The sequence below is a fragment of the Falco punctatus genome, assembly GCF_963210335.1.
Source record: "Falco punctatus genome assembly, chromosome: 5".
Taxonomy (NCBI): Eukaryota; Metazoa; Chordata; class Aves; order Falconiformes; family Falconidae; genus Falco; species Falco punctatus.
Window position 1 is genome coordinate 61,550,395 of NC_137584.1, and position 25,534 is coordinate 61,575,928.

Below are 25,534 nucleotides of genomic sequence, written 5' to 3' on the forward strand. Positions count from 1 at the left end.
TTTAGTCTAACAATTAACCTTTATAAAATGAATAGCAGGAGTATAATTATAGCCAGTAAGCAGAGTAGCAGCTTCTCCATAGAGGTAGGGATAGGTGATTCTTGTATTGTTTCATCTTTCTAATCTAAGAGACTTGGGGTTCGCGATTTTGAATGTGGGAAAGGATCTTACACTTAGAGTATCAAAATCAGTTTTAATTTTGCCATTCTCACACCCATAATAAAAAAAAAAACACTGGAAGAAGTCACAGCTTGAGAGAGAAATCTCAGAAGTTATGTATCTTCATGAAAAGCAGTCTCAGGATTCACTTTACTTCATTTGGGTCAAGTATTTGCTTCTATCCTAAAATTAATATAACATCAAAAACAACATCTTTTTTTCCTTCAGTATCAATAATCAAGTCTGTATTTTGCAATATGACTTCAGCATTTCCAACTCTTGAGTTCAAACCGTATTTCATTTATAAGAACAAAAACAGATAAAGCAATAGGTTTCTGTCTTAACAGGATTTTGGTTTATAAAATATATCAAATATTTTCAGGATTAATTTAGAAGAATGGACTGTATTTTTGTATAACAATCGTAAATGGTCTATATGCTTTTATATGCCAGTCAGCAATGTAGTGCTTCCTGCATGAGATGTTTATATTTTGTTTTCCGTTTTGGGGGAATATTATTTAAGTGAAAGACATTCCTAACTTTCAGGGATTCACATGTTATTTTCACATTCAGAGTTTCTTCCATTCTTATGTGTTCACATGACTGGGGCTTTTAGTAGGATTTTGTTCTTTCTAAGTACTGTATAGATTATATTAATTAACCTGCCTTTCTCTGGCTGAATAAGAACTGTGGGTGTTTCCATAGCCAGTTAGGAGGAGAGCTTCATGTAGTAAATTATTTGTATTATATCCATTTCCAAAATTAGTTTTGTTTTGCTGACTTAAAAAGGAGAAGAAGAAAAAATAAAGCTATTGTAGAGAAAAGCATTCTAAATAATACTGAATTTGTGACACAGACCAATTAGAGGAAATCAAATCTCTTCTGACCTATGATGAAAGTTAGACTTAATTTTTTACTTTATGGTCATGACATGTACCTATATAGATAGGGATGTGTCTTATCACACTCTTTGTTGTGATATCCAGCACTTTACAATTTTTAGCTTGAGCATTTTGCTCATTGGAACTGTCACTGTAACTATAATCTGAAAGTCATATTACATTCTTTACTATTAAAACCAAGTCTTCCAATTCCTGTTGAAATTGACACTAAAATCAAAAGGATTATATTCATTTTTAAGTTAGGCCCATACATGACTGTTTGAAGAACTGAAGAAATTTGAAGAAATGTCCTGTCCCTTCTAGTACAAAAAGGTGCTTTTTGACTTTGGTAATGCTTGCTTTCAATACTCATTTATTTTTGATAGCTCATGCCCGGCTGATGTTTAGGGATACTGTGACTTTGGAAGATGCTGTAACTGTGGTATCAGTGATGGAATCTTCTATGCAGGTAAGGTTTCTTGCAGACATTGCCATTGCTGCAATACCACATTTAAGGGATTCAGTTTATCATGTAGATACACGTCAGCTCCTTTCATCTCTTTGGAGAAGGTTTCATGGACTCATGGAAAGTAGGTCATCAGAGACCTTGATAAATCATTTTTTGTCCTTCTTGATTTATTAAAATCCTTAAACAGAGATTATGTTGGAAGAAGGGTTCGCCGGAGTCAAGAAGACGCTCAATATGAGTTATGCATCTTGCTCAACTTTATTAGTTTCTAACACTACTGATATAGAACCAATACACATGCGTATTCGTAAAGCAGAAATATAATTGGTTAGTAGTCTCTAAACACGCGCAGTTCTCACACCCCTAATTATCATGAGTAAAATAAGCATTCTATCCATGTAGCTAATTGTGTTGCTGTGCTTCAGCCTTGTAGTTTGTTACTCCCTATTTTCCCATACCGGTCCCTATCTTTCTTGGCCCTGCACCTGCTTTCCCAGCAGCTGTATCTTGTTACAGCCATGGCCTGTTGGCACAACAGAATTACTTGGTCTCAGGATTCAAGAATAGCTCAAGGCTACCTTTCTTGTTAACTTCAGCACAGCAACTTCAGTACAATTCTGATTACAGGCCTATTCTAATACCAGGCCTGGATTGTGCAGGTCTTCAGAGATTCTAAGGCCATGCTTCTGCAGCCATTCTTCTACAAGATTATACTGAAAAGTCAGGATCAGTGGTAAGGCCTGGTACTGGTTTTTTATAGACACTGCAGTCTAAGTGAAGTTTTGGCATACTATTGACTTTTGGTAGTCTACATTTTAAAGACCTCCTGAGGCAGATACTGTCTCCATATTGCTGTGTTTAGTAGTCTCTGATGGGTGTTTCTTCCATATTACCTTGTCACTCATTAACTAGGCATGAGAGAACCAAAGCATTTTTTTGAAGCAGGTTTCAAACAGTTGCCAAGACCTACACTTTTATTTTGCCATTAGATCCGTTTAAAATACGTTGGTGGTGATACTAAAACTCAGAGCTTTTAGAAGACTTAATTTTACTTTGATAAACCTTAACATTCCAAAGCTTTGGTTGCACTGAAAATTGTGTATTCACATTATCACATGGATTTGTGTAATGTTTCTATATAGAAAGGCATTGAAAAATGTGGAAGGCTAGATTTTGCGTTAACATTATTAGGGTGTTGAATGTAAAGAACAAACAACACATTTAGAATTAATAAAAGGAATGTGAATCTGATAGAAGCTTTTTTTAAATGGAAATGTGGAAAATAATATAGATGCTATTACATCAGACAGAACACTTTGAAGGGAAATAAATCTTCATGCTTTGGAGTATAGCAAAAATTATCATAAGCAGATTATATGAAGTTTTATGCACCGGGGGTTTTAGCACATCTGAACTATTTGGTTTTGACTCAGTCAGAGATGGTGTACTGTACTGCACAGATGACTGGTCTTAGCCAAAATGGCATTTCCTATGTTTCTGTATAGGCTGATGTGACTTTATTCAATTTAAAACAATTTTATGTAGTACCTGATAGCTCAGTGGACCTGAAAGACCTTTGCAGGAGTAGATATAGTCCTTTTTCAGACATATAGCTCTTCCATATAGATGCACAAAGTTACATATGGCAGGTGGGAACTTGCGATGTCCCCCTTGTTCTTTCAGTGAGGGTTGATAGACTAATTGCAGCTTATGCCATGGATAATCTACTGCAGAGTCTTGCAAATGGAATTTGTCTCGAAAATACTACAGGGCCTGACCTTATTAAGTAGCAAAAGATTATTTCGCTGTCTGCTGCAATTCATCTTGCACTGTTTTGAAAAGCTCAGCTTTTCAATGACAGTGCTGCACCTAAGTTAAATTAAGAAACTGTACTAATATATCCAGTTGAAACAGCAGAATATATCACAGAAATGTTCATTAACTATAATTAAACCTGTAATTAACTATATGGGAACTTGATGGGACAGTGATTTCAAAGCAGTATGGTTTTGGATATAAGAGATCTGAAATTGTCAGTTTTTTTTCATAATGACAAGAAGTGGAATATATGTATATAATAGTAATGAAAGTGTATTATCATCTGTATATCTGTATATCTATCACACATCAGCATGAATAAATGTAAAAGAATTGTTTTAACTATGGTCACTTTTTCATATATAAACAGACCTGCCTTCAAGGGCAGCAGTTTGCATAACGAGTATCTATTTAATAAGTCAGTGAGAAATTTGCCTGAATTTTGACTGCAGAAGACTTACCTGGGAGTAGTTGGTATGCTCATCATATTTGTTCCACTCTTCACTTACAAGCAAGTAGGCAAATGTGTTCATTTTTGCTAGGGATCTGCTATTTAAGGCCAAATTTTACTTTCCTCCTGGAAAGTATAAATTAATCACTGGAACAGTTTCTTTTTGAAGCAAGTGATTTATTTGTTTTATTAAAAAAAACTCAGAAGTAACATGCAAAAGTTTATTTTCAGAAAATGATTCCTTCTAAAAAAAAAAATATATATATATATATATAATGTTTTTCCTGCCTGTCAGTCTTTAGAATGAGGCTGTAAATGGGGAAGTACCAGTGCCATTCTTGAAGGACTAGCTGCCACCTTTCAGCTCAGCAAACACTGTCTTCGACACTGTCTTTGAAGTCTTTGCAGCTTGTACAAAAAGTCATATTCTTGCCAGTATATGATCAAACTTCACAGTTCTGAGGTCAGTGTTCAAATATTTTTTTTGAGCCCTCTCCTCATTGTGTGAAGGAGGACTATCCTATTTTCATCACCAGCCTAGGTTGTTGAGATTCTTAGTTTGTCCTCTAACTCACCTTTATTTTTCTCTTTCCTACTTTGTCTTTGTGATCATATTCTAACCCCCCCAACCCGCCCTTGATCTTTTCTTTGCCTCATTTCCTCTTTGTTAGCATTGTCTCTCTCCTTCTCTTGGTCACGTTTCCAGCCTTGTTTTGTTTCCTTTCCAATCTCTGTCCTTTTACTCCCTTTTCACATTTTGTCTTCCCATCCTTAGGCACTTTTACACCCTTCCTTTGCGCTAACTTTCCCTGGAGTACTTTCTTTTTGCTCTCTCTATTCTAGATCCCCTGCTCTCAGTTCCACATACAGCTGCCTTCCTCTACTCAAAAAGAGATCTCAGAGTCTCAGAGTGCCAGATATCTCAGAGACGGCACAGGAGTGAAACTTCACAGATATCTTAAATTCAGTCCCAATCCCACTTATAATTCACACACACATGCACAAAAGAACATTTAAAAGAAGCTCATTGTGATGGCCAAGTAATGCATTGGAAAGTCATTGAGGGCAAGATATAATTGTACCCCCTGGGTGTGTATCTCAAGATACATAATGGTGTATTCCTTTTTTTTTTTTTCTCCATTGGATCCATAGGTCACAGGTTGGCAGTACTCAAGCCAAAAGCAACTGTCCTTTGTCAGTGTTTTGCTCAATGTTTTGTTTATTACCTGCTGTTCTAAAGATAGAATTCTCAATTTCTTCATGTGTTTTTTTGTGGAACTCATCTCCAGAGTATTTGAGTATTTCAGAAATAACCAATTCACTTATCTTCACACACTCCTTGAGAAGTGGTGGGATGGTGCTACTCCTGTTCTGTGATCTGGAGCTGAATTATGCATGATCCATAAGAAAATGTCCACTGGAGCATATCCCATGAGAGATGGGTAGGGCTCCAGTTTCAGAGTAGGAGCACTTTTGAGTGTTTGAGCACATTTCCTGTTGACTGCGGTTTCCTTCTGTGCACACACCACATCAGGATTCCAGTTGCAGATTTGCCTTTCAAAACCTTTGCTTAACTGGCTCATTCTGAATCGAAAGAACTGGAACTTAGTGTCAGAGACACTAAGCTGCTTTTAACTGTCCTAACCAAGAGACTGGGATTTCCTTCGTACTGTCCCTGCCTCATTAACTATGAACCTTCCAGTCCTTGAAACAAATATGGCAGAGAGGTTCTGCAACAGCCTCTGCCATGACTACAGACTAATGCTACTAGGTGGAACAGATCTATGATATTTCTGAAGTGATAAAAAAAATCCAAGTGGTAGTAGCTTCAATAGGATGCATTAATGGTTGCACGGGCAGCCTTAGTTTTAGCACTGTGTAGTTTTAGAGGGCTTTAATTAGCCACCAGAATGATGTTTTTTTGATGTAAAATTACGTATTTTTATACTAAATGTTAAAATTTCAAAATGGAAAACCCAGAAATTGCCACAAATGAAAACATGTGGTTCACATGATGTCATATTTGGCAATTTCTGGTCCTAGAGACTCCGCTGACTTTTGCTGTTGCTCTCATGGCACTTGCTCTGCATCTTGTTCATTAGTTGTATTGAGCTTTATAGATCAGACAGGAGCTGTAAATGCTGGCTAATCTGTGGCAAAATAGAGGGTTTGTGGTAAATTGTTGTTGTTTCTTCCAAAGAGCAACAAACTACAGAACTATTCTAGATTATTTGTTGTGGAACAAATCCGTTTGTGCAGATCCTCTCTTCCAAATAAAAAACTACTTCATTTTCACAAGGGACAGCAAAATTGCCCCAGATTAAAATCACTTGCTCTCTGGGATTATTCCTGAATAGTTAGTTACTCTTAAAGTGCTATTCAGAAATATTTTTGCCTGTCAATTTACCCTGTATTCACAAGCCTTAATACCCGGGTCTTTCAATTTAAATAATTAGGCAAAGGTAATGAAAACTTTTAGCAGTTAGAACTTCAGTTACAGAAGTTGCTCATATGGGCGGAATTTTTACAAGGTATTTGGAAAATTTCTTTAATACTGATTTCCATTTTTGGTAATGGTGTTCTCAAGCCTTAAGTGGACTTTCCATTTTTTGTATAAATAAAAATAAACCCGTATGAGTAAACTGCAAACTTAATCATAATTGTTTTATCTGTACAAGCAAGTTTGCCTTTGTGAGCAGATCTAATGGGATTATTTGTGTGAATACAGTTACTCAGTAAATATGTGCTGCCTTAAGCTTTAAAATATCTATGGCAGAATTGTGTATAAAGTGGTCTCTGCTGTTTAAATTTGGTGCTGAATAATAAAGATCGCTTCATTATTTATTTATTTTTTAATCTCTTTGGTGACATAGGGGGGTGCACTTCTCGGAGGCATCAATGCCTTACACACCTCATTTCCAGAAAATCCAATGGCACAGTACCGAACACAGTGTGAACTCATATTGGAGCTACTGGGACTGCAAGATCTTCTGCAGAAAGAGCTACAAAGACTTGACAGGTTATCATACACAAAGTAACAAAATAATTCAATAGTGGAAAAGGATTGTTTCACAATAATGTCTGGAGGGAGTCTAAAAATAGTATCTGACATTGGGAAGGGACTTGTTCTTTAGAGGACATGGATGAGCAGGGAGATTGTTTTGAAGTGGCCCTCTTTAAAAACAACCTGTTCTGTCTGAATTAGACAGCTTCTCCCATGCATTCCCCCTAAACTATATTTCAATAAACAAGCATGTGTCTTTTAGCCCTTCTTGATAAGTGAGATAATTTCTGCTACTTTCCATCAAAATTTTAAGAATAAGCATATTAGTAAATAATTATAATAATGGTTCTAAAACACATGTAAATACAGTGTTTTCTCTCTCATATAGCAGAGGAACTGTTTGTAATGCATAGGAATCATTTTACCTACACTAATGCAGTCACTTTAGGGATAGAATGTGGCTGCTCTTCGGTCATGATTAGAAGCACTATTTAGCGAAACATGGAATGCTATCATCTCCCTTGGAAATTATATGTTTAGGTACAATAGACAGAGTACCAGCTATACTGAGATTGGAAGGTTCCCTCATTCTAGCACCTCTGCTGTTTTGGAGGGCCCTGAGAATATTAATAGCTTCAGACTGATAAGTTTTATATGTTTCTGAGATGCTTTCACTCTGTCATGTGGAGGTTTTGATGTGTTAAGTGCATGGTGATTGTAAGAGAAAACCACCAGCAACCACTATGCCAAGTAATACCTAGATCTTCCATACTGATAACTCGTTTGAGGCTTTGCATTGGTCAAAATAAAATCTAATGAAGTTCCTGTTCTAGATATACTTGCAAAATATGTAATTCCTAAGAGACTCTAGCATTAGTGCAAAGCTATTTGTTTGGTGGGGTTTTTTCTGATTGGTTTCCCAAGGAAATTAAATTTATGTGGTTGTTTTCTCTGTCCATCTGCCTGTCTTCTCTTGGGAACACTGAATTCTGCCACACTGTAGAAGGTGCTGAAAGATCACAGACTGCAACACCAGCTTTCAGAGCTGTATGTGAAACTTAGTAACAACCTTTTTGTAGCTTTTCACCGTTCATACATATTAAGGATGACTAATGCAATAATGAAAGAAAATGAAAAATAAGTTACTATTACTTTTTTTTTTTTTCATTCATAGATTACAAAAGGAAAATTCATGCCAGCTGCAGCCTGAAGAGAGGAGTTTCAGTACTACTACAAGATGCTTGGACAAGGAGGTATTGGGACAGTCAAAGCAAATGTCTCAGTCAGAACCTCCCAGTCAACAAGACAATAACTCCAGGCCACAGCCTGCTTTGCCTGAAGGCAACTGTGAAGGTGATACACATCTAGAACCCTTGTGCAACCCAGCACATGGTAATAACCAAAATACAAACCACTTGATTAAACATAGTAAGAGAGGTGATAATGGAAGCCTGGCATGGTTTGATAGCCTGGGAGAGAGCAACACTGATGCTGAAGAAACTTTTCAGAAAGAGCCTCTAGTGCCCAAGATATCTCCAAATAACTTGGCTTCGAAAACCCTTTGTAAAACATCATGTTCTGAAGAAAGCAGTACTTGCATACCGAGGAGGGGAAATGGAATGAAAGAGTCATTAGCAGCTGTCAATCTACATGCTCCTTTGGAACAAGACAAAATTTCCAAGAGAAGCAGGAAAAGGACTGAAGAACACAACTCTTTTCCCTCAGAAGCAAATATTCAAGACCCAGCATCACCAAGTGCTAGTGTGCCGGATTCAGTTACGCAACGGATTTCTAAAAGCTGGCAGAGACTGCACACAGAGAAATCACATGGATTCTTTACAAGTACACAGGACCCCAAGGCAAATGCCGTGCCTTCAGTATTACCCAGGTCTGGCCTGTCAGATCTTTCAAGTGATGCAGATTCTGTGCTAGTGGAGGAAAAGAACAGTGTATCTGTAGCAGCAAAAACTGCAACAATTTCCATGAGGAAACAAAGTAAAGGTCAAACAGTGAAGGAAAAAAAGGTTGTAAGTTCCCATGAGCCAGAAATCCTTGACAGCGAAAGTCCTCCAGCAGCTAAACTAGCTAAATTTTCTTTCAGACAAAGGACAAAACTTGATCATTCTTCAGAGAAGAAAAATGAAGAATTTTCTCTTTTTCAGAGTGAAACTATTTTTAAGCCTGGAGAGCACCTCCTGGGAGAGCAGCTACCAGAAGAATGCTGCCCCCCTGAGAAATGCAAGGTGACATTGACTCGCTTAGGAAAAAATAGTTTGGAAAAACAATCAATTGATAATAAAGGGAGAGAAAAGCAACGGAGTCAGGCCTTAGGGAAAGACATCAGAGGAAGTGTAACAGTGCTCTCTGATGTCACTTTTCATGCTGTGCCATCTCCACCCACTGAAAAGAAAAGGGAGGGAGAGGAGAAGCTTGGTGACCCAGGCATAGGGAAGGTGCACTCCAGTACATTAGTCAAACTGTCAACATTCTCCTTTGCATCACATCCTAAGTCAAAATTAGAAACCTCACCTACCATTAACATTGACACTAACAAGGAAAGCCATAGCCCATTGCTGAAGGTGCACGTGAGCAATCCTAGCGGAAGGAAGAGTTTTGCGCTGGGAAATGCTAGTAAAGCCAGTGTGGTCACACAAAAATCTCTCTTCTCCATAGCAGAGCTAGATGATGCTACATTAGATTTTGACTGGAATGAAGAGGTTAGGAAAAATCCAAGCACCTAACATGTATCCTACCCATTACTTAACATGCAGCTCTTCTGAGTCTCCAGCCTTCTGTAGGTCATATCTGTAGTTTACAAAGCATTTAAAAACAATCATCTTGGACCTCTGTTGATACCCATGAGCATACTTCCTTTAAGTCCCATATACCTTTAGGTAAGCTAAGGACTGCATAGACTTCAGGCCTGAATGTGGCTTTCGGTTTTCTAAACGCTTCCCAAGACCACTTAATATCAGTTGATTCTGATTGACCTGATGTAACCTGAAAACTTGTGTGGTTATGTTCATATACCCAGTGTATAGTGAATCTTGCAGATGAGCAGGCTTAATTGACTGTTATCCTTTATTTCATGTAACAGTTAGAACTATGTGATTCAGATTGTCCTTCCAAATGACTATGCCACTTTACACAAATGGTGATGCTAAAGCCATGTCATTATATTTTGTTCATCTATGTATGCTGTTTGTCTCAGCATAGTTAGCAATATTGTGATTTATCATCATGCTATGGTAGGTATTTCTGTATTATCGGTATCATGACAATTTTGCTGCATCTTTGGTTACTGTGCTTCTTGTCACAGTGCTGATGTTGAAGACATGGATCAAGAGCTTTTTGTTTCTGTTTCTTTAATTTCAGTTTTAAATACACTGCTTAAAGTATCTGTGTCTGTCTTCTCAGTAATTTTATCAAAACCCAGCTCTGTAATAAACATACAGTTCTCCACTGCAGAGACAACAAATTTCAGGTGATTGAATGGGAGTCCTCAGTAACCAGGCGTGAAGCTACACTTCAAACCTAACATCATGGTGAAGAGCTACCCTAGTCTAGCTTGATTCTGACTCAAATAATGTTTACTTGACTATTTTAATTGTGATTAGAGTTTTACTGCATCTGATATGCAGTTCATCTTCTGTAGCATGCTGCATCTGATGTCATTCATTTATCTAATGGGAAATTAATCTACTAATGCATTATGTGTTTACAGAGAAAGGTAAGCCTTAAATTTCTTTCAGTGACTTGTCTGGTATGTTTCTTCTGTGTTTGAATTCTCCACAGAATATTCTTGTTATTACCTGCAAGGTAAACAGAGAATGGAGTGGTTGCTTACAGCACAATAAATCCTTTGGGAGGCTTGGTAGCGCAAACAAGATCGGATTCTCTCTTGACTAGCTTAAATTTAGAAGTAGCTCCCTTGAAACCAGGTAAGTTAAAATACTGCAAAATTTCAGAGAATGAGGGAGTGTGAGGCCCAAGTATTTCAGTGTCTTACAGTGAAATCATGACAACAGTAATTACAGTCGTTGGCTTACTGTTAAATGCCAAAATGACAGAAACTTTACTGTCCAGACTGACTGTGTGGTAGTTCCTCCACTGGAAACATGACATCAGTCAATAGAAGTGGAATATATCCACCTCCTTCCCAGAGCAAGACCCTGTTCCTTCTCACAAAGACCTATGCCAGGATGAGAGTGACCCACACTCTTGATCCTACTGCCCATGTGCCCTGGTTTCAGCTGGGTTAGAGTTAATTTTCTTCTTAGTAGCTGGTGCAGTGCTGTGCTTTGGCTTTGGTGTGAGAGCAATGTTGATAGGACACAGATGTTTTTAGCTTTTGCTAGGTAAAGTTTATACTAAATCAAGGACTTTTGAGTTTCTCAGGCCCTGCCAGCGAGAGGGCTGGAGGGACACGGGGAATTGGGAGGGGACAGAGCCAGCACAGCTGAGCTGAACTAGCCAAAGGGGTATTCCATACCCTATGACGTCATGCTGAGTGTAATATAAGCTGGGGGAAGAAGAGGGAAGGGGAGACATTCAGAGTGATGACGTTTGTCTTCCCAAGTAACCGTGATGCGTGATGGAGCCCTGCTTTCCTGGGGGTGGCTGAACCTGCCTGCCCATGGGGAGTGGTGAATGAATTCCGTGTTTTGGTTTACTTGCATGGACAGCTTTTGCTTTAACTGTTAAACTGTCTTTACTTCAACCCATGAGTTTTCTCACTTTTGCTCTTCCGATCCTCTTCCCCCATCCCACCGCGGGGGAAAGTGAGCAGGCAGCTGCATGGTGCTTTAGTTGTTGGCCAGAGTTAAACCACGACACTGTGAAAATCGGAAGTTTCCTACAGGACGCCTTATCTACACTGAAACTGGATAAGGGTCAAGAATCCCGGAGCTTCTTGAGTTTTCACAGGCCAGATAAAGGCATAGTTTTTCATCACCACTGGAACTGCATCAGCCCCGTGCATGGTGGTTTCATTTACAATCAAAAATCATCCTTGTCAGCTCTTTGGTTTAATGGATGTTACTAGCTGGCCAGTGCAAAGCCAGAAGATAGCTACTGGATCCCCATAGTTGAGCATCATAAGCTTTTTTCACCATGCAACATGATAAAAAAGTTAGTCAAGAGAAATTTCATTCACCTATGCTGGAAGTGTTGTTTTATTCATCGCTTCCCTATAGATCAGCAGTAGGGCCTCATCTAATGTAATTTGCTATGCAAAGTTACGTGACTAGCTGCTCCCAAGAACTGCAGGACAGACTGGCTGACTTTCTTCCCTCTGCCCAGTGGAAATTAGAACTTTTGAAATCAGGGGAGCCATAGTGGCACAAAATTGAGGTGAAAGTCAAGCTCAAAATGTCCTTCCTGTTCTCCATGCTCATGCTGTGTTTCAGAAGGTTCTGGCTTTTGTATTCTGCTTGTTTCAGAGCTGTTGCACTGTAAGATCTGCCTGAGGGCCAGGGAAACTGTACAGTATCATAGAATTAGTTAGGATGGAAAAGACCTGTAAGATCATCAAGTCCAACCATTAACTCAGGGCTGCCAAGTCCAACAGTAAACCATGTCCCTAAGCACCACATCTATGCGTTTATTTTAATTCTTCCAGGGATGATGATTCCAGCACCTCCCCAGGCAGCCTCTTCCAATGCTTGGCCACCCTTTCTGTGAGGAATTTTTTCCTAGTAGCCAATCTAAACCTCGCCTGGCACAGCTTGATGCCACACCAGGGGAGGTTTAGAGTGAATATTAGGAAAAATTTCTTCTCATGGAAAGGGTGGCCAAACACTGAAGCGAAGCAGAGCAGCTGTGTTTCAGGTAACACAGACAGTTGTCTTCCTTACTAATGCAAAGTCTCATAATGCACAGGAATGCCCCAGTTAGCAACAACTGTGAGAACTGGGTGCTCGTATGCCCATGGTGTCTTCAAATGCATGCACAGATCATTGCAGCTGAGTAAATGTAAGATACTTAAACCAAATTTGTTTTTTCCTAGGTGAAATATATTTCTTCTGGTCCAGTAAAACTCGGCGTAGAATACTGAGGTACTTTATGCCCCACTCATACGTATGCCCCAGTCATACAGTACTAATCGCAGTTGTGGTCCGGTTCAGCAGTTTGGCTGATAAAATACTGCTAGATCCCTTTTTTATTATTTTTATTATTACTCTGTTTTGAATTGAAATCCACAGTTTAACTGGTCTTTTAAAGTACAGTCAGCAGAGTACAAGCTGGCGACTTGCTGGAGACTGGATCTCTCGGGATAGGCTACCTGATGTGCCTAGCACCTGGTGGACTCCACTAGTTCAGCACACTGCCAGACCCTGGGGAGACATCCTGCCATTGCCTTAGAGCAGTACAACCCAGCGAGGTATGTATATTGAGATAGCTGAACTTAGACGAGGCTAAATGCATGAGCGCTTCCGCGGGCTTGCTGAAATTCCCCAACAGCAAGAGGGAAGTTGCAGCAGCTTCCATGACGGCATGCCTAGAAAAGGCCCCTGATGCTTTGCAGAGAACAGAACCAGAAAAGATAAATACCACAGCACCTGAGCTCCTGCTTAACGTGGACAAATCAGCCCTCTCAAGCCAAGATTTTCACTAGTGAGCGCCAACTGTGCACATTCATTCTTTAACGGGTGCCATTTGTAAGGCCTGGTTTGCAGATGTCCTGGGTACTTAAGAGCTGAAGTTCAAATCAGTGAGATGTGAAAGGTGCGTAATAATTATATTTTGTTCTTGTGGCTTCACCTCTCTCATACTCGTGGTTGTGAAATGGCCCCTTTAAGAGGAAATGGTACCGAGTGGTCTTGTTTAAGATACCCTGTGTTTTGGAGGTGAGGAAACAAGAAAGTGATAGTGGTTCAAAGGTCTTCCTGCTGAGGACATCTGAGAACATAAGACCGCCCACATTTTAGCACCCGTCTTTACTAGATTATAAGTCAAGCTTGCGTCCCTCAAAACAATACCTTTGAACACATCAGGACAAATTTGATAACACCTAGGGGACTTTTCCAGATCATTGGAAGACATCTTGTCTGTAAAGCTATGCAGCCCTGGGAAGAACATGGCTGGGTTGCTATCTACTGCTTCGATATGGCTTAGATATCTGAATCCAAACACATTCAATAGAATTTAGGCAGAGTTAATTCTGTCATTCACTGTAGTCTCTTAATAGTTAATAATTTTTGAGGGATAATATGTTAGTAGTATATCAGTAAGAAGAAAGTTGTCTCTTCAGATTCTCCAGACTAGAAGTAGCCGAGTGTATTACTTTATGAAATGGAGCTATGCTTCTTTACTTAGCAGAGGGTTTTGATGTCTGAGGGATCTGCTTCTCCCTTTTGTACAACATAAGAAACAAAAGCCAAAAGGAATAAAGGACTTTGAGGTCACTATGCCTGCAAGGCCGCCTGGGCAGCATCGTTTCCTAGTTAGAAGCAAAAAGGAGGCACAGGGACATTCTACCCAGCTTGCAGAAAGGCCCATCTTTCCTGTATTAGCAGAAAAAAAGCACTGTTATCCTTTCAGACTGTCTGAAAAGAGGTCCTAGTCACTAAGTGTGTTGGGTAAGTAACCAAAGAATAAATTTGGAAGAGCAGATACTCTTAAGATCTTTCTTTACCAGACCAGTTGAAATACTACTGTTGTGGTACTGCTTCTGATTCACAGCATGAATTCAGAGCATTCAAGATAAATGAGAAGCACACAGTAATAAAATGGTACCTGCTGCTGATTTACACTCTCCCTCAGTGTTGCTGTTGCTACAGAACCCATTTATCAGAGCCTTGGCAGGGAGCATTGCTAACTTCTTCCCTTTCCCTTTTTAAACCAACTTCCCCCACAAGCAATCATTATTTTTTTGGGGGGGTCCTACAATAGCCCGATGATGGGAGGATTTAATCCATTACGGCAGTGACAGTCTGCTGGGCTAACCTGCAGATGAATTTCCTTGCAAGTTCTTTGTGCAGTGCCTGGGCAGATGAGTCACTTCCTGGCCAGGCACCCAGCCATTATCTCCTTCACTTTTAACACTCGCCTCTCTGAGTATACAATCTCAGAACATGTCTAATGTGTCTTCTCAGGGTGACTATATACAAATATATAGCAAACCAATTATTACTGTTGAATACACTAGTATTTTATTCAGCTGTGTTTTATCTTTATGACTGGTTCATTAAAGGTGATTATATATGTTGCTGTTTTAAAACCCTGTTGAACCAAACCTTACAAGTCACTGGTTCTAACAGCATGTTGATCAGGTCCTCATTTGTGAGCAGCAGCGAAATGCTGCTGTTAGATATTCAGTGGCCAGACTGCATTGCCTTGGTTGAAACCAGATTATGTCAAGTCAGCGTGGAACAAGATCACGGTTTTACTGGCAGCTGTCCCATAGTAGCGTTCTCCTGGATGGCCCATGCAGACATGCTGATGAGTCACAGGGAGGTGGAAAGCAAAAACCCCAACAATTTAATTATATTTGTATATACTGTTTAATTAAATTTTTGCGTTAAAAAAAAATGCTTCATCATAATTCTTTTAATCCTCCTGCATGGCACTTTTGCTGGGGAAGGTGCAGCCTTGGCTGAAATGAGACTGGACTTAAATGAGACCCACGCTCCTCTGAATTAGGAGCCCAGGTGAGATATTCTAGATGGTCATGAGGTAGCTCTGCTTAGTGCCTGAATCACTGTTTGCCACTACTTGGGAAGGGTGGGCTGTGCGCAGTCATTCTCTGTGGTTAAATACATAGCTGGCTGTTTTGCAGACCTCTCCGGTGGCCTGTCTCCTCACTTCTTTCACAGCTGAAAAATCCTGCTGAAAGGGGCTTCCAGGGGAGCCTTCCTCTTACTTCCCATTTACAGAAACAGGCTGTGCCCAGGGCTTATTTTCCAAGTGAGCTGCTACTGATGGGGGTCTTCATAAGGTGAAGACAAGCTGTTCCTGGTTGTTCAGCCACAGGTTATTTATAAATCTCTATTGGGGTCTTTACCTGTTGAGGTTTTTTATTAATTCCTTTAATTTTTAAAATCTTTTTAGTGATTTTTTTTTAAAATTTCACCTTAATTCATCTCTTCATTTATTGATTACCTCACTTGCAGATGAGTCTCAGCTTGCTACACACAGCAATCCAGTATTTGTCACCCATTTGTTGTAGGCATCGCTGCAAAAGTGACATTTAAGACAGTGCTATCCACAGATGTTTCTGTGAAACTTCCCTGAAAAGAACAGGCACTAAAGCAGAAAGCAGCTGGTTTTCTATCCAGTTTTCTTCTAATGTTTTTGACCTCTTTAACTTAAGCAGTTACACTATTAAGCTACACTTAATCACTTCCAATCCTTCAGGATGACATGACAGTCCTCCTAGAGACAGCAGGATATGGACGTTTGTTACCTTTCAGGATCTTACAGCACTTAGGAGTACAAAGCTGTGGTTCGTGACCTTCTTATAGTCCAGTCTTGCTGGAGACAATTGTCAATGCTCTACCAGACATGGCCTGCAACTGCTGCCACTGGTTCCTCAGCCTCTCCTTGAGGTGCTCCTTCACCTCCTTCCCTTCCTCCCAGACCCTTGTTCCCTTCTTTCTCTGCAGCTCAGGACTTGTCACTACATGGTCCTGCAATGTCAGGTGCAGCTCTCCTCAAACCTCCCCTGGGAAGTACTGCTCGTTTTATTTAAGGCATTTCTGGGGCAGATACCTAGTTTCTAAGCTTGTAGGAGCCAACCTATAATAGGAATCCCTTGCCATGTAAACATCTTACAAAACAGGCCTTCAGTTCTTCCCAGCATTATGAAAATTTTAGACATGACCAAAAAATGTGGCAGAAGACAAACTGAGAAAGGGAGTATGCGCTATGTGTATGAGCTACTCTGCTAACGTGCTTTGCTGATTGCCAGCCAGTCTTACTCCAGTTTACATGCTGCTTTTTGTTCTAAGTAACTAGTAAGCAGAAAATAACCCTACACAGCTGTTTGCTTGTTGCTCAGGTTATTCTCAGGACAGTGGTTTGAATGTCATGATTCTTGTCAGATACACAGATTAACATGATGTGCACCAGGATTACAAACCCAGGTGAACTAAAGCCAAAGGCAAGGCAAAGTCAATATAAACTGAACCGAGACTTCTAATTAGTGGATTCAACGTGAACAGATCTCCCAAGTGAGGACATATAACATCACATTCTAGAGGGAATGTATTTATTGATGGGAAGATGAGGTAAACAGAGTATTAAGTGCTCTGTATTTCATGTGAATAAGGCAATGGCTTCATTAATAATGAATGCTAATTATGTCATCTCCCTTAGGTATCTGGTATGTCTTCACTTATCGATACTTTCCTTCCTGTTAGACTGAAGAATGCCAATAGTTCCAGGCAATAACATTGTCCTTTACTGAGTAAAGAGCACAGCTATTTTCGAAAAGACTGAAAATACGTTTCTTATCAAGTTTAATTATTTTGAACAGATATGTGTCATTACAATTGTACACAGGATAATTACACGTGCAAATGTATAACCGTATACACAATAAGCTATGCATAACAAATGCGTATTGTGTAATAATGCAAATATTATTGTACAAACAAATGTATTACTGCAATGTAACTTAGGAAGAGATATTCTTTGGAGCAATGACTTTTCAATCAGTAACATTTCCTAACTGGAATTCAATAGGCATGAGATAGTTAGACTAAGATTATGTAAAAAGGCGAGGAAAGAAGTGTATGTGTCATCAAAGTCCCCAACAGAAAAGCTCATACAAGCAAAACCTACATGACTGCAATCCCTACAAGGTGTTTGTCATCTTCTGAATAGCGTGTATCGTGTCCCAAATCACCCTGTTGCTACTGTCAATGTTAATATATCTCTGTACTCCCTGGCAACTGAAAGCAGGGGTGAAGAACAGTGGGAGCTGCAAGTTCCCAGATGTAGTCATCTTCCATGTTCAGTGGCATTCATCTTCACTGCCAAACACTAGGTGAGGACACCACGTATTTCCAGAAACGTTACTTGCCTTTGTCCTGCAGTGTTTTCCTTCTCTGTTCAAGGCCCCTACTTGCCACAAGCCGTTGTTCATCTGTCAGAACAAAACATCACACAGAAGAGAAGCAACAGCTCCATACCTTCAGCGTGAGAGAGACTAGTCAGCCATTTGAGCAGCTGCACCTGCAGTTCTGCTTCTAGCCCACCTTAGTGGTCTGGAAGCAATGATCTAGTCCAAGGAAGCTTCACTCCCACTCCAGTTCAAAGAACCATGCAGGTTCACACCCATTGTGCATTACTAGTAGGACAGTGGCTTTACTCCATCTCCTCTTCCATGGAGATGTGGAGGTGTAAAAGTGCCTGTCTTTGAATGCAAAGGTGTCTAAGCACTCGAGCAATGATTTTTTAAGAGGTTCTTTCAGGTCACAGATTGACCTCAGAAACAGAAGGCCAGCTGCTAAGGGAGAGCGCTACCTACTAACGGCTCCAAAATTGGACGGGGTGAGCACCACAGAGTGGAGAGGAACCCGAAGCAGTATGGGGTGCCAGCTGACATAGCCACTCACACATCAGCCTGCACACAAGGGATGTGCTCCAGCCCAGCCCGTGCACCTGGATTGACACTGCGCTGCCAGGTAAGCAGGCGTGTGCAGGTCTGTGCTGAAGACCATGGCAGTGCGGCCTCACTCCAGCTGCTGCTCTTTTCTCATAGGCACCGTACTTATGCAAGCAACCTCAGCTTCCATCTCCGCAACACCTAAAGCAAATTATGACCACAGGAAACCTCAGAAATATTCAACATGAAGGCTAAAAACTAGAGGAAATGCTGAGGGTCATCTAGTCTACTTTTGTATTCAGAGGTAGGATAAACTCCCCCTAAACTATGGAACTTAACCTTTTTTTGGTAGAAAATACTTTTTAGGGTGTCTGGTTTACATTTTCTGAACATTTATGACTGACAGCTCTGCTCTACTAGTAATTAACAGCATCACTGAAAGATCTTTTCCTTGTTTAAATAAATACCAAAGACCCAAGCCAAAATAATTTTAAGTATACCATAAAACGTTAGCAAGATTGAAAACTTCCAAGTCACTAGTGGTTCATTCCAGTTTCTGCAAGAATCAGAAGGAATATTTTCAGTGACTTCAGTGGGATGATTTTCTAATGACCTTCACAAGATTCAGCTCAGCAGCACGTATTTATGAGTCCATTATCCAGTTATCAATATTCAGAACTAAGTAGCCTCCTAATCTTTTGAAAGGAACCTTTTCTTCAATCAAACTGGAACTAAAAATATACTGTTCTCCCAGCGAACACAGAGAAAATAGAAGGGTTTTTTTTTCTACATTAGTGATTAAGAAATGTAAATTAAATTGTTCAAAAGTTGAAAGTTAAAGTTCCATCTCTAATCACTCTCACTGGTGTCACCGAAATGGTGAAATAGTTTAATGTAATCATTAGATTTGCAATGATCTTATTCTGTTAAGTGCTATCTTGATTTAATCAGCTGTTCCTGTAATTACATGATGGCTCTCCCATTAGTATTTTGCCAGCCTCATTGAGAGCTGTATACCTTCACTATTAAAAATTTTTATAGGCTACAATGTGATGTGCGGAGTTCAAGTTGATTGGAATTTATTGTTGCTTAACTGCAAAAACAGTGGGTTAGCTACAAGAAAACAAGTTCTATCATCTATTTTCATATCCCTTTAATCCATTCAGAAAATACTTGAGCATAATGAAATTTTATCTTTTAAAGTCAATGCTATTTGATATTAATTGGAAAAGAAGTTGGAGTAGAAAACTAGTTTTTGCAGGGGAGATTGTTGCATGCAGAGCAAAAGCACATCCCAAAAAGGCTTGAGTCTCAGATTTGATCCTATGCGCTTCGGAGGCTATTCTGGAAACTTACCTGTAATGGATGCCTGCTGCACAGCAACAGGAGAGGAGCTGCTGCCTGTCAAAATGGAGAGGTTCATTTTAATCTCTGAGAATTTGGATTAACAGCCCCGAAGTTACAGAGTGAGCCAATTGATTAAAAAAACCAGCCCCTGAGCTCTCTCTGAGGGTAATGAAGGCAATAAAACTTGAGCAATACCTTGGACATACGCTGTTTCTGATGCCTGACTGTGCTCTCTCTCACCCGTTTGGTGTGGTTACTTAACACACGCACCTGAAGTACCTGTGTGATTGCGTTGTGTGGCACATTGAGGCAGCTTGCAGCTTAGAACAGCAAACTCTGAAACTCTGTAGTGCTGTTCACATACATGACAATAAGAAAACACTTTGAATGAAAACGAGGGCACATAACGCTTAAATAAGCTGTATAAAGGACAAGTATAAAACCCTAACATCTAGTTTCTTGGTGGTGTGTGCTTGCGCTATTTTGTGCAGCATTTTCACAGGGTCTTCTTCCTGGTTTACTTTGTTTATACTTAGTAAGGCAGACTCTAACGTATATTGAAGTAGTCACATCACACGAGTGCACACATATTAGGGATTCATGAAAGAATGGAATGATAGGGGCAAATGCTTCCATTAAACACTTGCGCGCATGCACTGCACATTTGCAAGTCCTGAAACTAGACTTAGAAGAAACCTTTTCTTTCCTTGTTAGTGTTAGATTTTTCTCCAGTGTTATATCAACTATAACAGACATATGCTCTGGTAAGCAATGTAATAACTTTTTTTTTAAATACAACAATACATGAAATTAATTGTTTAAGTGATACTGAGCAGAGAAGGGAAAGCAGGTGTGAGTGAAAGCTGATGTAGAACCAGCAGAGGGAGCTCCAAATCCTGAATTCTTTTTTGCAGCGAGAAACATCCTTGGGAGCCGACTGTTGTGAAAAATACTCCTCGGTCGTTGAGCACGGTGGCTGGCTGCACTGCTTCTTCCCTGATTCCAGGAATCACAACAGCAAAATGATATCACATTTCTTTGGGTAGGAGTACTCTCCTAACATGCTTAATATGTAATTTAAAAGGTCTCTGTAGTACCACTGTTTGCTGGAAGAAATAATGTTAGTATAATTGTAAGATCTTCCACTTATCGAATCATATACTAAACTCTTTCTTAATATATGTCATGTCAGCACTGTTGCCCTTATTACTTGAATCCATTGGACTTAACAGTAAGCTGTAATGAAGAGCAGGACTGTGACATTAAATGCTCTATTCCAAACCAAGACATATGACACCTCAACAGAGTGCCCTAGCCTAGAACACAACATGTTTTCTTATTTTTAGAAATAGTTCCAATATGACGGGTGCCAGGACACTCGAGGGACATGGAGCACAGAGCCAGCTACGGAGTGCTTTCCTCATGATCAGGCCAGCAAACCTGACAGGCCTCGGCAGCCCTCCCTGGTATGGGCTCACGTAGACCTGGACCCTTTCGGCATTACACCTTCCTCAGCTCAGGGTAAGAAACTGTCCTGGCCAAGGAGAAGTGTTACTGGAAATCATTTCACTGTCAAAATCTCAGACTGAAAACCAGCACAGCTGTGGAAAGAGTGGGTCAGGCGCTCTCCAGATCTCTTTGCTAAAAGTAGTCGTGGACTACTTCTACCTTTAATTATTTCTTTCAGCAAAAGAGACTGGAGATGAATTAAATACCCTCTCAGCACAATGTATTATCACTGAGAGCTGCACAATTCAAGTTCCTTGTCAGCAGTGTCTAAGGCAGGGATGGCTTTGGTACCTCTCTTCCTTTCCTCAATAACATGCTTATGCATTAAGCATTAAGCTGATTAACATTAGCTTAATTGGTAGCAAACCAGGTTTGAGCTGAATGCTCTTGAAAACTCTTTCTTCTTGAGTATTACCATGAGAGACTTTTTCTTTCTCTGGGAAACAGGAAAAAGGAAAAAAATGTTTTATTCTCATTCTCTTCTACTGATGGCTATACACAAATCTTTCTGAATTATAAACAAACAGCCAGCTTTGACCAGCACTATAAGACCATAATTACAAATATCTGCTAAAAAGGCTTTTCAGAGATTTCTCTCTCTTGTATTTCTCTGATCTTTACAGTGGTATTGCCAAACTTCCCTGTATCATATGCATTTACTAACCCCCTTCTTCCAAATTAGAGACAATAGTAGCTTTCTGTAACTGGTGACATTTGCATTTCTTTATTCCTGGTTTCTGATGAAGTAGCTACCATTCTCCAGCTTTTTCCAGTGGCCCATGAATGTTTTGGCTAAGGAGACTGTTATTCAACCCTAATGCTTCCCTGCCTTTCAAATGCTTGTTTGGTGGATGATTAAAACTTCACAGAATTCAGCCACTCTGCTCCCTCCCTCCCTTGTCTAACACACCTGCTAGCGATGACAGCCAACTCATCAGCAAGACTGGTCTTGGACCTATGGGGTTCGGGACAGAATTGTCAAAACTTTTCTCATGCGCTGAGACTAGATTCAAATTGAAACTCTGGTATCCATCTGTATACAATCCTTGATTGCTTTTAACATCGGTCAACAGTTTCTTAATCAGTAGGCACTCACAGCGTTGTTTGCAGCTCCTCCCAACAGGCATTTCTACTTTGCTGGTGGAGCCTAGGTCTCAGGCTGTGCTGGAGACCAGCTGTGCATGCTGGTTACGGTGCTCTGAGGAGCACATGCTGAGATGCAGCCCCAAGCAGGAGCAGGGCCTGGGGAGTCCACAGGTATCTGATACTTCAGCACAGGTTCCAGCCAGCTTGACATCACATCCAGGAGCAAGCCTGGGGTACTGCAGACCTGCCCCACCAGCAGATACCTAAGCAAAGCTTGGTGCAGGTGCTTTGAGTCCCAAGTTCAGCAGTCAGTGACCACAGAGAGACTGTAGAGCCTTCATCACTCAAGTTCTTAAAGTCCAGTTAAACAAACATTATCGTGTCTTGGGACAGAGCAGTGCATCACTGAGGTCACTCCTGAGATTCCCTTCCTCTGGCACTATGATAAGGGCAGAAAGTACATGTGTCACAGGTATCTACAGATAGAGAGGTAAGCCAGTGTAGATGTAACCACAGGTCTTATATCTCATTGTGTATTTGCCAGCTGTGTGCCTAATACAAAGTAAAGACGTGCCAGTTGTAGATTTTAAATGTGTTATCCGTTCACTGAACAATTCCTATTCTGAGTCAAGGAACTTTGTTTCTGCTCACTGTTCAGCACTCAAGATAGCACGGTTACTTTTGAGAATGTGAGTGAAAAAATAAAGTGCTTTATTTTAAACATATTCCCTGTGTATCAAAGTTAAAATAATGTTTCCAAAAGGCTTTGTTATTAAAAGAAGTTGATAAGTGATGGATATCTTAACTTCAGATCTCTAATTTGAAAAGATTAAAAACACTTTATCTAGTTCACTAAGAAATTTCAGGGCTTTAATCTAAACATCATAGAGCTGCTTTTAAAAAAATCCAGATACAATCTTTATTTTTACTTCTAGCATGCTGATCTTGTATATGTTAACTTAAACTGAGTAAAAACATTTGCTTCATGAACTCAGGGTTCCCAAATTGTTATTGCTGATAGACTCTCAGTCCAATTTAATTTTACTTCTTCATTCAAACTGCCACTGTCAGAGCCTCTGAACTGTTCTATTTGAGATGTCTAAAACAGGCAAACAGTACAACAAATCTCTGGTCCCTGTTACTGCCACAGAACCACCACCCTTCCTAAGCTGAGAGTGTTTGTCTTGCAAAAAAAGCTAATTAGGTCAGTGTGTCAATTTAAATTGTACAGAAGATGAGCATTAAATGTTTACTAAATTTAACTGTCTGTTTCTGGATCTGGAATGTGTGTTTGCTAGGATAGAGCAGGAGCAGAGACGCTGGGCTTTAAATTAATTAAAACCAGTATACTGAAATGCATGCAGAAAATGAAGTGGCAGTCACAATTATGGTATTTATTGTATTATCTACATTATAAGGCCAAACAAAAGCTGAAGAAAGGGACGGCTTTCAGAAGGGATATTCTGAAAGGATTTACATGGCTTGTTCTGGCTGCAATTTGGAGAAACTTCCGAGATAAATTATTAAAAAAGTCATATGAAGGAACGTTTTTTAAGTGCATGCAACATGAATTTGCAGGTGTTAGTTACCTCCAGCTGTGTCTAAATTATGGGGCGTGGGAGCACTTTATAGTTACTGGATCTAGGGGCATACCCCAAAAACATCTTGTCTTTGTCCTCCTGTTTAGACTAACATGCAGCATTCCTTTTCCTTAGGCCATATTCTTGTTTCCATGGGAAAAATCTGGGTGCACACCCCAGACGGCAGCACTGCAAGCTTCTGGCAGGAACTCAGCCGTTAAATCAGGAGAGCAGGGTATGCTGTAGAGCATACCTGGCCCAGAGCCTAGATACATCTTCATTGCAACCGGGATTCACAGCCTGAAGTGGTTTTAGGTTTTTAGGTTATCAGTATGTGCAATGGGCACCAGCTTACCTTAGTTCCAAAAGAAGTGATGCACTCCTCTTCCAAAATACAGGTTAAAGCACTCCCTCATAAAGTGAGATCTTGATTAACAATAGTAATTCTTAAGATTATTCTTATTCTTGTACAATCACTGACATATCCACCGTTATTTTTTGCTTTTGGGGGAGATACGTTTGACACTTGACAGTGACTTGCTTTTCCTCCCAGGTATGCCTGAAGTCTGATGAGCCCATTGTAGGGAAAGTGACTCCACTAGGAACCTTCTGGTCCATGATATTGTAAGGGAAGGTCATGGGCAACCTGTTTCCTTCACTATAGTCCATAATATCTTGTGATGTAAAAAGTTTGTGCTTTCACTGTTGGCTCAGGTTGCAGAAAATTTTGACAACAAAGCTGGTGATCTTCTGGGGAGAGAACAGAGAATAAAGGAAAACTTGTGAGAAACAGACTGGAAAGGAAAAGTACCTAAAACCCAACTAAGTTTAGTTTTAAAGGCTTGACAGAATCAGTAAGAATAGCAGCTGATACGCTTTTCTTGCACTAAATAAATGGATATATTTTCTGGTACTACAAAGTGTGTATGGGCTTATTTTTAGATGGCATTGTGCAGTTTATGCTCAATCAAACAGTAAGCTCTGGGGAGTTGATATAAAAATATAGTTGAAATAAAAATAGGTGTTTTTCTCTATATTATTTCAGCTTCTTGGAACTGGATGTTTCTTAATATAGTGGTGTGAAAGTAAACACTGCCAAAATTAAGAGGACAGCAAATACCATCTCTGTTCCATGTGAGCTAATAACTTGTCCAAGGTGGACTCTCTAAGTTTTCTTCCCAAGTATGTTCCAGACTCTTTAGTCTCTCCAGACTTGTAACCAAACAGAAGCTGCTGAAATATCAGCATCTAATATCAACTTCCTAAAAAAGCTATTGTCAACATATATTGTCACCTATTGTCACACTGTTTCTGTATAATCCTTATTTCTGCTAGTCAATATCTACTGTGCAAGTAGGTACCCTTTTATTCCAGGCTATCTACAAAACAGAAAGGGAAATGTTGGTAAGAAAGAAATCAACTAGATGCAGTTGTTTAACATGACTACTGGGAGCATACCCCCAAGACAACAGCTACTGTTGAACTGTGCGATCTCTATTTCCCTCCTGTAGCATTTCAGAAATTAACAGTGTGCACCTTGGTTGATTTGTTAGGAGTTTGCACAGCTAACACCACAGCAGAACTTGAAAATAAGGCATCTTTCTCATGCCATGGCCTCTCTGAAGAATGCCCCTCACCAAAAAAAAAAAAAAAAGAAGCCACAAATTAGGAGAATACAG

General features: G+C 39.9%; 1 protein-coding gene across 2 annotated transcripts in view; it reads left to right on the forward strand.

Annotated features, from left to right (window-relative positions):
• MCM9 (minichromosome maintenance 9 homologous recombination repair factor) overlaps window positions 1-25,512 on the forward strand; it is a 65,691-nt gene extending 40,179 nt beyond the window's left edge. Inside the window, exons 10-13 of one of the 2 annotated variants that reach the window (XR_013928490.1) lie at window positions 1,427-1,509; window positions 6,652-6,797; window positions 7,957-10,723; window positions 12,790-25,512. Coding sequence is in view for 1 of the 2 variants with exons in the window: in XM_080389510.1 (XP_080245636.1) it covers window positions 1,427-1,509; window positions 6,652-6,797; window positions 7,957-9,523 (1,796 nt within the window). In the remaining variant the exon portion in view is untranslated. Of the gene's footprint in view, window positions 1-1,426; window positions 1,510-6,651; window positions 6,798-7,956 lie in introns of both variants that reach the window. The other variant, XM_080389510.1, reaches the window with a different exon arrangement.
• Window positions 25,513-25,534: the final 22 nt, after the last annotated feature.